Below are 13,613 nucleotides of genomic sequence, written 5' to 3'. Positions count from 1 at the left end.
CCTCCTTAACTCTGTTCTGCCCCTTCCCATCTCACAATCCCATTGGCCTGGAAAGCCTCCGTCACCTGACTGATCCCTCCTCTACAGTTCACTCAAACTCACCTCCACAAGGAATCTTTCCTGACAGCATCAACTGAGTGTGGTCCCCAGAACAAACTGTCACACCATCTCTTCTTCATCATCAGAGTACTCAACACACTGGGTGACTAGCTCTTTGGCATCTGTCTCCCCCACAACAGAATGTAGGCTCCAGAAGACAACGTGTCTTCTCAACTGATCTACTTCTAGTACTGAACAGAGTGCTTTGCATATATAGGAGACTGCCAGTCTCAAAAGAATGACAGTATAAAATAATTCTTGGGGATTCGCTGGTGGTCCAGTGGTTAGGACTTGGTGCTTTCACTGCCACGGGCCTGGATTTGATCCCTGGTCAGGGAACTAAGATCCCACAAGCCATGTAGTGCGGCATCCCCTCCCCCAAAAAACTTAATCTATTATTTGTTTTAAAATAATATTTCAGAGTTAATTGGGAAATTCTTCAAAGAACTCAGATTCTTATCCAACTCAACAGTACAGATTCATAACAGAATTTATTATGAATAATAAAATCATAATAAATAGAATTCATATATTCTATTTATATACATGATTTATATAACGTTTTTAAAAAGTATGATTAGAAACTCTTGTCTTGATCTTCAAAAATCATTCACTTGGATCAGGGGTTGGCAGAGTAAATGTTTTAAGCTTCGTGGGTATTATAGTTTCTGTTGCAACCATTGAGCACTGCCATTGTAGCACAAAAGCAGACAGAGACAATACATAAATGAATGAACATGGCTGTATTCCATAACACTTTATTTACAAAAACCAGTGGCAGGTCAGATTTGGCCCACATACTGGTCTTTGACTTAGTCTTTGACTTAGATCAAGGCTTAGATCAAGACTCCAAAGTCAATGCAAAACAGAATAGCAAAAATTATCTGGGTTATTTGCTGAAAACTGGCTAAATGTACTTTTCCTTTGATGTGACAGCACTGCAAAGTATAAGAAAGCTGGTATGCTTGTTTTTGAAAATCTAAGACACGTGAATCACAGCAGTGTTTTCTTTGGGGAGTTGTTCTTTTATAGATGAGTCAAATAAAACATGTAATTTTCTAAAATATTAGAAACCACTCTGCAGGAAGGACATTACAGCTCTGAATAAAAATTATGGACCCTGTAAATTACATGTTATCTATCTTGAGATAAAAGATTAATAAGAAATATAACAATTCAGTGTCTATGAGGCCTCCTGTATATAAAAATATGTATTAATATATCAAAATTCAGTAAACAAAAGGCTAGGTATAAAACAACTGTACTGAGCTCAAAGAGTGAAAAAGCTTGAATCAGTACACAGAACGCTGTAGTAAATTTCATTTTAATCCCCAAAGAACCTAGGATAGCACTATATACATGGTGCTCAGTAAATTTTCCTGAACCAATGAACTGTCAAACTCATGACCTCAAAAAAAGATAATTCATTTAAAATGTAGCAAATGAAAAGAAAATTGGCTTTCACTTTGATATGACAATGATTTCTAAACCAAAAGGACAATAATGATAGAATGCTAGGCATCTGAAACAACTGAAACCTATTCATTATTTATCCAATATTTACAAAGTTTGGTTCTAATTACATCCCCTAACCCTTTCCCCAAGCAAACAATGTAAAATCCTCAAGCAAATAAACAACATACCTCAAAAGGGCAACGCACATTACCCAAACAAAATACGTTAAACAATACAGAAGTTTCAAAAGTTGCTAGCTTTCTGAAACACATTTGCTTCAAATAATATTTTCATAGGTTAGTTTTCTAACACTTTCCCTGAAGCTTTTTATTTATTTATTTATTTATTTATTTTTTCTTTTTGCCACGCTGCGTGGCATGTGGCATCTTAATTCCCGACTAGGGATCGAACATGCACCCCCGTGCAGTGCAGGCGTGGAGTCTTAACCACTGGACCACCAGGGAAATCCTCCCTGAAGCTTTGATGGCATGTTTCCTCTGGTCCTTTTGTTAGCTGACTTGGGGTTTCCCCCACCAGCCATTTTTCTTTCTAAAAAAGGTCATTTAAGTGGCACCATAATGGAAAGCAAAAAAACAGTGCTTTGTAGTGGAAGAAAATAAGATACATAAAGAAATTCAAATTTGGCTGAAACTGACCAAAATGCACATATTTTGTTTTGAAGAGAATTAATACCATGGCAAATATTTTAAAAGATTTCCATTACTTACTAAGTTGGGATATACACTTGTTTCAGCTTACTCTCAGCTTCTGCTGCTTTTAGACGTTTCTAATTCAAAAGATAGATAAAATATTTTACACATGATGTCAAATAATTATTACCACTTCATCTGCCTTCAAAAATTCACAAGAAAATAAAACATTAAAGTATAATTCAAAAATTGCCTTTTTAAGATGAGCTTTTCTTTCATGCACGTCAACTGCAGTGATTTGTAAGAAAAAATCACTAGATTCTGAGGTACAGAACTACAAGTATTAAAAACATTTTAGACACAAATTTTAAAAATAAAGCAATGAACAACTCCATTTCCTATTCCTCCATGAGTAGATAAACAGGACTTGTAAAGTAACTATTTTTTACTTTTTCACATTTAGTTTCTATTTTATTTCTTTTTTGCCTTTCTCAGAGGGAAAAAAACCATACATAACCTTTGCTTTTAGAAAATTATTCAGAGATGATTAGTTTCCAAAGTCCATGAAAGAGAAGGAGACAGTAACTAATCTAAGGCCAGTTAAATAAGCATGTACCCTCAAATGTTGGGAGACATGCAGTAAGCTTTAAAGCTTGGCTGAACTCATGTCAGATTTTTAGGAACCGATTAGGAGCCAAATGCAGGGAAAGGAATGGGGAAAAGATTATATAATCACATCCAGAGAGTGATCAACACAATAATAAATGCCAGTAGGGAAGGAAAATAATGTATGGTAGATACTCAAAATGAAGACAAATCAGAATATAAGACAACCCTCCATTTGCTCAATGAGAAGGAAACAAAAACATTTAAGGAGACAACTTAAAACTTTTAAAGAAGGAGTTCAAATTTTTGGAAATAATTTTATCCAAACGCTTTCAACCATCCTTGATGCCATCATCGCCACCATCTATCTTTAGGGACTCTTTTCACTTTGAATAACACAGGTTTTCCAGAGTACATGGTCTTCACGATACCTAAGTTGTTTGAAGTAAGTATTTGGGGGGGCGGTGGCGGTGGGGGGGGGAGGGGGCGGGAGAGCAACTTTATTAGGAAAGCCAACAGGCGAGAAGATGGCAGACTAATGTCCTAAAGAACCATCTTGCCTGGATTTGGATGCTAGTTTGAAATGAGCACTTTCTGAATTATATATGATGTGATTCTGGGAATTTTTCAACAAGCCATGGGTATATATTCACTATTCACAACCTCAACAACTCACTTTGGTAATTTTTAAAGTGATCTTTAAATTATATTTTTATAGCATCTAACACTTGCCATTGGGTGATCATATACTTAGGACAAATAATGTCTGTGTTAAATATACCTGCCCCTTTCCTTACCAGTTCTGACACGCTAACTAGAAGAATATAATATACTGACTGAGGTCACTTGAGGAAAATGTACCTTTCCCCCAAAAGTAGTATTACTCAAAATAGGTAACTGAGAGAATTACCTCAATTTGGGACATTTGGGGAGAATTTACAAAATAAGTGATTCCCTGCTTTTAGAGATAATTTTGGGGAAAAAAGTTGTGTGCTTATGTACGAAGTATCAAACTAGTAAAGACTAACTACTACAGTTAAGGTCAAAGACTTAGGGGGTATAACCACAAAAATGTCTAGGAGGGTTCAGAAGATCTTTTACACATTTTAAGTCATTCCTGTCACCTATACTCACAAAGAGATGAAGCACTAGGCACCTACAAGGAAAATAATACCTCTCTATTGGTATCTTTCCCTGCTGTCTGTCCAAAATATTTATCATAATGGAATCTGAAGTAAAGAAAATATCGAGACTAAAATCTTAAAATAATATGTTAAAGATATGAAATCACGTACTTTAAAATGGTCTAGAAAAGATAAAGCAAACAAAACAAATTTAGAACTAAGCATATTGCTAAGAAATATTAATGTATAAATGGAAAGTTCATTTTAATGCAATTGTATTGGTAGCAATATGAAAAAATTACCTGCTGCACATATCTGTCAGTAGTTTTCCACATGTAATAATATTCAATGATGCTCGTCAATGATTTCCAAGGGAGCTGAAAAAATATTTAACATGATAATGAAAACAAGCTACCGTAGAAACTCTTTTCCTTTAAAACCACTTCTTAAAAATAAGGAGGTAATAATCCACACGGAAGATGCATTCTAGAAGAAATGTTTGAAAAACTGAAATTAATTCTGAGCAAAAGGGTCCCCAAACAAGTTCTATTCAGCCAGAGATGCTGATACAACACATTCCATTTCTCAACTCCCATTTTGTTAAAAATTATAAATCTTACGACTGAAAATATTTCATGACTTACTCAGTTTTTCTCGGGCTATAGGTGGGGTGGAAGTACAATTTTTAGAAATGATATTTTAAAGAATCTGGACTGAGTTCTTCAACTTCCAAAGATGCCACCTACAACTGGGGGTCATTGGTCTCTGGTATAATATTTCTCATCCTTTCCAAAACTGCTCTATTCTGATCTATTTTGTTGTAAATAAAATGAAAACCTAAATCTCTGAAAAAGAACACAGCCAAGTGCAGTACATATTAGAAAAATAGGAAGCTTGTCTGCTATTTTATACAATTATTCAAAAATGGCCAAATGAGCCTTTACTTATGAGACCCACAATGAAAGAATATATTTAATATGTCCCTCTGTAAAGGGAGATCTGTTAGTCTTCCAAGATATGTAAATCAGGGCAGATCAAACAAAATGACTGATCACATTCGATTTTTAGCTGTTGTGGCAGATTTTACTGATACGTGACTCAGCACCCTCTGACTCCCAGCTTGCCCTAATGCACCGCTGGGGTTAGAGTTAAAATAGTTCTTCCCAGACCCCAGTGCAGCTAGGGGTCTGTTTATGGACCACATGTACAACATCCATGCAATTCCTATCATCTCCACATTTAACTCACCTGTTTGGTCTGAAGAGAAAAATAAATGGAGTTTAGAAAAAGGACATTATTTTAAAACTTAACTGGGTGGCAACTTCAACAAATGTGGTCTCACTTACAGGAACAGATTGGCACAGCTGGCATTTGGATTGCAGTTAAAGCAAATATAATTTTCTCCAATTTAACAAGCAATCTAATGGAGCTGAAAGTGTCTGAGGGATGGTGTTAAGGAGCCAACTACGGCAACACCTCACAGGACAGCTGAGGCATAGTCTCCCAGGGTTTTAAGCAAGCCAAAACCTCTTATCCCCTAATTATTCTTCTTCTGGGAAAGAGGCCCGGGCATGCAATTTACCTGGAAGCCTGAGAAAAGAAAACCAAGTGACCCTGTAACCTGAGCTTCCTCACAAGCCAGATTTTATCTAAGCCATAAAGTCCTAATCAGCTGTCCTCAGCACCAGCACACTCATCAAGGAGTAGTGTAGGTCACATCTCAGTGCGTCTACTCCTGATGTAGTATCATTTCTCCCTCAACCCTCACTCAGCCTTCATGGGAGTTCCAACACGTCAACTGAAGAGGAAAAAATCCGAATGTGGCAGATGGCTCCGCATGATGTATTGGCACCGACTGGAATTATACTGCTGCAGCATTTCAGCCCCAGGCAGGAGTGACTGTGAAGCCCAGTGAAGAAGGGAGATCCTTTTGGAGGGCAGAACATTTGAGTGGACATCTGGTTTTCTACTTTGCGTTGCAAGAGAGATGGCCAGAGGTACTAATCCATACCCATCCGTGGACAATGGTTATTTACTTGTCACAGTGATCAGGGACTTGAAAGGAATGAGATTAGAGGACTGGTAACAATGAGGCTTATAAAAGAGGTTTGTGGGACAGACATCTGAGGGTGGGCCTGGCTGTGAGGATATTTGAGCCCCCATGTTCACAAAGTCTCCTCTACAAAGGAGGTTTTTCACTCGTCTGCTGGATAAGATGATCCCTCTGGCTATAAGCCAGCCTCTTTCCCTAGTTACCCAATGACTGCTCAAAGGACACATAAACAAAATGGACACACATGTGGATGCCACCACAGGGATGTCCTCTCACCCACTCTGATCTGATTACTCCAAGTGTCTAATCTGCAAGGAACAGAGTACACTGGGCCTCCAACATGGCACCATTCCTGGTAACATGTCAGTTAGATTAGACTCTCAGCATACTGGAATAGCAGTTACCTGTTTTCATTGAATGACAATTATTCTAGATATGATTTGCCTTTTCTGTGCTATTGGCTAGCAATAGCACACACAGACTTATGAATGACTTACTCCCACAAAACGCTGCTTCTAACCCAGGGCCCAGAACCTGCAAGAATGAAGGTTTGGGTCACCCCACCAGACTAAGAACTCTGGTCATCTAAGATACGGAAGGGAGAACAGTGTGTGTGTGTGTGTGTGTGTGTGTGTGTGTGTGTGTGTGCGCGCGCGCGCTGTTCTATCCTGAATGACAATGAAGGCATCAGGAAGAGCTTCACAAAGGGAGAACGGAAGACTAACGAAGCTATCTATGTTTTCTTCCTTGCTCAGTGTAATTATTTTCCTTCTGCACCCAATTCCCTCTCTATTTTTATATAAGGTCTGTTGGTGGTGGTGTGTTCACCTTTATAATTTAATGCAGAAGTTACACGCTATAAAGACAGGGTTGTGGCTAAAACCAGAAGAGGAATAAACAGCAACCAGAGATGGATGCCGTGATATTAAATTTAAGCCTCCCCATTTAAGGAAATAGTACCATATTTTCTAATGATTCAGGGATAATTACTATTGTTTTAAAGTTGATGTCTGGAAAGGAAGCATGTAGAGACGGCAAGGATGGATGTTAAGTAGTCAAAGAAGTGGGTGGTGGCAGAAACTGTACACCCATTTCCAACCTACTTCCAGCTTACCTTCCTTGAAGCTCTAAATACATTTTCCCCAGATACTCTTGAACAAGGATGCAGACATACAGGCCAGGTTTAGCCAAGCTGACAAATGTGAATGACATTTAGATATAGGAGTTAGCAACATCAGAATAAGGCTGCATGCAGGGAGACTGGATAGTTTGGCAAGAACAATGGCTGGGATATCATATTCTTCTGGGGCATGTGTGTTGACTTTCCTGCCATCCACGTTTGACATCATGGATTCCAAGCAGCAGAGGGCATGGGTCTTTCCACTGTTTCTGGAAGTGCAGCATCCAAACCTGGTTCTCTAGTCTTCCCAGAGATTTTATGAGAACCTAATATCCTATATGCCTTTCGGTTTAAATTACAGTGAATTCTGTACTTAGCAACTAAGAACCCTGACTAATATAACCAAAGTATCTATCCTCTATTCTAAACTAGATGAGGTTGAGTTTCTCTCACTTATAATCAAAAGTACTCTAATACAAAAATTGGTAAAAAAGTGAAGTGTTCTAAGAATAGACCCTAGATACATGGCACTTACTGACAGAGTCAAGGTAGAACAGAATCATGCAAGATTGCTGAGTAGAGGCAGCAGATGTTGTAGTGGGGTTCCTGCTAGAGCACTGCCATTGTGGGGTTAGATACTGCTCTTAGCTTCACAAGTCCTGTCTGTGAAGCATCGAAACGTGGATCCCTGGCTAACGTCTGTTAGCCTTCTGACACCCTTTAATAAATTTCTTTCTCCTCATAATAGCTCACTCAAATGGATTCTGTCGTCTCTAATTATGACTTGCTCAGTATCCTTTCCAACTTCCCTCTAGTTCACTTGCTTATGTTACAAAGGCTAGAAATCCAAACGTTATATTTCCAAGACCCCTTTGGATTTATTTCTGCCAATCAGATGTATGTGTACAAGACAAATTCAGAAGTGAATTAAGCAGGCATAGAGTGGATGGTGCACAAGGGATCCATTTTGCTGCAGTAGAAGTAGGAGGCACAAAATTGTTCTAGAGCCAATGACGTTGCTAGAGGTTTCCTGATCTCAAGATCACGGCTAAAGGAGTGTGATCCTGGCTCAGAAGTTAACCCAGCAGCTTCTCAATTTCCATATGGGGCAGAGGTTAAGAGCTCACTTGTGGAACCATTTCTGTGGGACTATTCTGAGGTCCAGCTTGAGCCTACTTCTCCAACCCTATCAATGATTTTAAGCATCTAATTTCTAAAGTTAAATCCCATTCTGTTTAAAACAGCTCCAATATTTTGTTATCTGCAACTGAAGTCTAAATGATACAACAGCCAGGAAATACCCTTTGCTGAAAGGAGTTTCTATGGCAAAGGGCTCCACTGTACGAAGGGGGAAAGACTTTGCTATTTTGCACTTTGCATTTTTCAGGTTCCTCCGCGTATTTCAGGTCCTGTTTAGGATGTAGAAATCCACAAGAGAATGTCATCCCCATTCTAAAGATGAGGAAAGAGATAATTTATAAAACCACACCAACTCTTTAGTCCATCAGAGAGCTAAGATTACAAGACAATAACTGAACTAAATTCCCAAGTCACTCCAAGGAGAGACAGGACTCTAAGTATTTTTACTTTGGCAGAGCATAAAAGAAACAGGTGATGAACAACAAAACATTTACCAGATTATTAAAGGTCAACAGGGGGCTAGGACAACTGTTTAGCATCTGTGGAAGCTCTAGACACAAGGGGAATCCAAACACACTTGCCAGAGATCTCTATCAGGTGTTCATCAGAAAGAACTGAGCCAGTGGAGGAGACCTGAGAAATCCATAGGTGGTGGTGGAAATTTGAATGTACACAAAGAAATGAAGAGGGGCAGAAATGGTAAATTTTTAAAAATAAGTAACAGTAAGTAAATAAACATGGGGGGGATTAATCTTTTTAAAAGATCACTGATTGCCTAAAGCAAGAAATAGTAATAATGCACTGTGGGACTTAGAACATGTACAGAAATAAAATGTATGACAGCAAAAGCACAAGAATGGGAAGGAAGAACTAGAAGTGTACTGTTTCATGGTTCTTATACTCTATGTGATCTAAGCAGAATTTGATTGAAGGTAAACTGTGGTACATTAAAGATATATATTGTAAACCACTCAGCAAAACAGAAGTTTAATTAGTAAGCCACCAGGAGAGATGAAATGGGCGTCATAAAAAATTAATCAAGTAAGGGGGAAGAGGGGCTTCCCTAGTGACGCAGTGGTTAAGAATCCACCTGCCAATGCAGGGGACACAAGTTTGAGCCCTGGTGCAGGAAGATCCCACATGCCGCGGAGCAACTAAGCCCGTGTGCCACAACTATTGAGCCTGTGCTCTAGAGCCTGCAAGCCACAACTACTGAGCCCGCGTGCCACAACTACTGAAGCCCATGCACCTAGAGCCCATGCTCCGCAACAAGAGAAGCCACCGCAAGGAGAAGTCCGTGCACCGTAACGAAGAGTAGCCCCCCGTGCAGCAACGAAGACCCAAAGCAGCCAAAATAATAAAACAAATAAATTTTTTTTAAAAAGCGTGTGGGGGGAATAAAGAACAATGGGACAAATGGAAAACTCATGGTAAAATGATGGATTTAAACTGATAATTATATTATTAATAATTATATTAAAGGCAAGTGGTCTAAACACTCTAAGTAAAAGGCAGAGATTGTTAGATTGGTTGGGGGGGGGAAAAAGATTCAACTGTATTCTGTTTACAAAAAGCCCACTTTGGAAATAAATAAGATAAAAGTAAAAGGATGGAAACAAAATATATCATGTAAACAATAAATCCGGAGTGGTTATATTAATAGGAGAAAAATTAGACTTTGTCACAAGGAATATTACCCATGGATAAAGAAGCATGATGTAAAGATAAAAAGGTCGAATCATCACAAGAGTATAACAATCCTAAATATGTACGTGCCTACCAACAGAGATTCAACATATCTAAAGCAAAAACCTAATACAATTGAAAAGAAAAACAGAAAAATCTACAATTATAAGCTAGAGACTTTTAATACTGCTCTCTCGACAAGTAACACAACAAGTGGGCAGAAAATCAGTAAGGTTCCAGAAGACTTGAACAACATTATCAATAAACTTGACCCAAGTAGCATTTATAGAATATTATACCTAACAGCAAAATATCTGTTCTTTTCAAGAGCACATGGTGCATTCACCAAAACAAACCATATACTGCGGTAGAATCAATCAAGTCTTCGAAATGTAAAATGTGTGTGTGTGTATTTAACAAAGTATGTTTTCTGAACACAATAGAATTAAACCAGAATTCATAACCAAAAAATATATGGGGGAAAAAACCTACAAATATGTGGAACTTACTTCTAAATAATCCATGGATCAAAAAGGAAACCATAAGGAAAAATGAAGGAATGAAAATGAACACACAACTTATCAACCTTGGTAAGAAGATGAAGCTAAATAAAGCAGTGCACAGAGGGAATCGACACACCCCCTTTCCTCCATCAGATGTTCAGCAGAAAGAATTGGGACAGGGCAAGCAACCTGCCCATTGGTGGTGGTGTGGGTGTGCACAATGGTGATCAGCTGCCACTGGGGACCAGGCCAGAAAACCGCTTCCCAAATCCTTCTCTTAGATCCTTCTCTCATACAAAGCAGAAGTGTCTGCCACTGGAGACGGACTAGAAACCATCCCACCCCCAAGTCCCAGGCAAAGTGCGGTGGCCAGTGGAGGGGGACTGGAAATTTGCTCACATCCAAAAAGCCCTGCTAATAAAAGGCTACACAAAGCAGAGACCGGTTGCGACAAAGGAGCTGGGGGAAGAACAGAATTGCTGTGGGAGCTCCACGGCTGAGACTCAGGCACACAAAGCCTACCAAAGTCTGGGCAGGAACAGGACAACTAAGAAACTCCCTGCGCCCTCACCATGGACCTGCAACACCATACTACCACAGGCGGAAGGGCAAAATGTGGAGAAAGGCTCTGCAGTGCAAGGCCTGCTAAGGATGGGACAGGAACACAAGAAAAAAACCCTTCTGCTTTCCAGGCCCTACATTAAGCATAGGTAAGACTATGAAGTCTGTGGATGCTCAGTTCACCTCCTATTCATCCCACCAGCGAGGGAGGGACCCGCCCCTCAAGACAGTGGAAGGTGGTCAGACATACAACACATGACACCGGAGACAAACCAGATGAGACTGACAGCAGTTTATTAGTCACTTATACTCACGGTCCGGGGAAAGAGGACACTACACACCATGTAGGGCCACACAGGGGTTGTACTTGGGAATAGTGAGCCCAGTAGGGGCTGTGGAAGTGTGGCTTTGTGTAACAAGAGGGTGAGGTATGCCCTGGTTCCGGAAAAAGGTTCCCACAGGAGGAAGGATGTGACTGGCTTGTGAGAATAATTCTGCCTGCTGGCAAGGGAAGTGAAACCCATTAGGTTCAAGGCTGGGTGGGGTGTAGGTGAATTAGCCAGGCAGGAAAGGATTTTGCATATCCGGCAAAAATGGGGAGATTCAGTTAAGCTTTTGGGGCCCTGTGAGGCTCAAAGATATAAAGGTCGTACATGAAATATTAAGCCTTCCAGTACAGTGGTACACTGAAGGTAACCAGAACAACAATGAAATCCAAACCTGGCCAACTAGAGACTATATTAATATACTAAAGGATCTAGTTGAAAAGGTAGACAGTGCACATGAATAGATGGGGAATTTACATAGAGATAAAAAGCATAAAAATAAAATATGACTGTTAGGAAAATATGCTATCATATTTGAAGAATTCCTTTAACAAGTTTATCGGTATACTGGACATAGTCGAGAAAAGAGTTAGTGCACTAGAAGACAGATCAATACAAATTATACAAACTAACACACAAACAGCAAATCTCAGCTCTAGGAAACTCAGTGAACTACAAGTAGAATAATTATAAAGAAAAGCCTGCCAGGGCTTTTGGTTTACTACTACAGGTTCACACTGTGGTAGTAAACCAAAAGTAAAGAGAAAATCTTGAGCACAAAGAAAAAGAAACATGTACATACATAGGAACTTCTCATCAGAAACTACGTAAGCCAGATAGAGAGACATCTTTAGAATACTGAAGGAGGAAAAGAATTTTTAATGAATTCTATAAAGAATGAAATATCTCTTCAAAGGGGACACTAAAGTTTTTCGGACAAGGCAGAAGTCATTCTCAGTCAAAAGCTGAATTCATTGTCAGCCAAAAGTGTACTAACAATAAATGGTTACATGAGAAGCAAAGTTTCAAATTAATGATCTAAGCTCCAACCTTAAAAAAATACTAGGAAAAGACAAAAGCACATAAGCTCAGAGCAAGCTGAAGGAAAGAAATAATAAACATAAAAGCAGAAATCAATGGAATAGTAAACAGAACAATCAATCAAATCAAAAACTGGTTCTTGGGATTTCCCTGGTGGTGCAGTGGTTAAGAATCCGCCTGCCAACGCAGGGGACACGGGTTCGATCCCTGGTCCGGGAAGATCCCACATGCCATGGAGCAACTGGGCCTGTGTGCCACAACTACTGAGCCTGCGCTCTAGAGGTCGTGTGCCACAACTACTGAGCATGCGTGCCACAACTACTGAAGCCCACGCGCCTAGAGCCTGTGCTCCGCAACAAGAGAAGCTCCCGCTCACCACAACTAGAGAAAGCCGGCGTGCAGCAACGAAGACCCAATGCAGGCAAAAATTAATTAATTAATTAGTTATTTTTAAAAAACTGGTTCTTTGCAAAGATCAATAAGATTGATAAACCCCTAGCCAGACTAATGAGGAAAAAAGAAAGAAAAGCCAAATTACCAGTATCAGGAATATCTGAGGGGACATCTCTACAAATCCATCCCACAGAACTTAAAAGTATAATGAAATTATGAACACCTTTATGACAACGAACTAGACAAAATGGACAGGAAGAGATATGCCAGCAAGAGAGAGGAGGACATAGCAGCCTTTGTAAACCCACAAAAAACAATAATTAGATAGCTATCAACAAATGAAAATTGCCCTGGGAAGATGCAAGAGTCAAAGAAGAACCTACAGCAACACAGTGCAGCAAAAAATGGAGAGTAACTGCACAGAGAGTACACAGAGAGGATCACTGAGGAGACGGACTGAAGCTGAGACATCTGGAAACAGCTAAGAACAACGAAGGGTGGAGGCTATCAGTATAAGCCACACACTGGACACCACTGCAGTCACCAGTGGCCTGCTCTGCAGAGGAGCCTGGCAGCCCTGGTCACTGAGGACCTCAGCAGCACCCGAGACAGCTGCTGAAGAATCCCTGCGGCTCGCACAGTAGAGGACTCTGTAGTGTTTGTTGGAGTGGACCTCAGCAGGCTCCTGTGCAGAAGAAACCGGCAGCTCCTGCCACCGAGGTAACCAAGAGCCACTGCTGCTGCTGGCCTCCTAGAGAAGGAGATGCTGCTGCACTCCTTCCAGAAGATGTGCACACCCCAGACCCCAGAGCCCTGGCTGCTCGACATGCGCTCACATCACAGGCACCAGATCGTA

General features: G+C 40.0%; 1 protein-coding gene across 6 annotated transcripts in view; it reads right to left on the bottom strand.

Annotated features, from left to right (window-relative positions):
- The window catches only part of MTA3 (metastasis associated 1 family member 3), a 155,343-nt gene that overhangs the window by 35,197 nt on the left and 106,533 nt on the right, over positions 1-13,613 (bottom strand). For all 6 annotated transcript variants that reach the window (XR_011076632.1, XM_068564747.1, XM_068564749.1 and 3 more), the window contains exons 10-11: positions 4,237-4,311; positions 2,283-2,341 (exon numbers count right to left, since the gene is read on the bottom strand). Coding sequence is in view for 5 of the 6 variants with exons in the window: in XM_068564747.1 (XP_068420848.1) it covers positions 2,283-2,341; positions 4,237-4,311 (134 nt within the window). In the remaining variant the exon portion in view is untranslated. The remainder of the gene's footprint in view (positions 1-2,282; positions 2,342-4,236; positions 4,312-13,613) is intronic.

Source organism: Eschrichtius robustus, chromosome 15 (genome assembly GCF_028021215.1).
Source record: "Eschrichtius robustus isolate mEscRob2 chromosome 15, mEscRob2.pri, whole genome shotgun sequence".
NCBI classification, from domain to species: Eukaryota; Metazoa; Chordata; class Mammalia; order Artiodactyla; family Eschrichtiidae; genus Eschrichtius; species Eschrichtius robustus.
The sequence above is the reverse complement of the archived record's forward strand: the minus strand, read 5'-3'. Positions and strand labels throughout refer to the sequence as shown.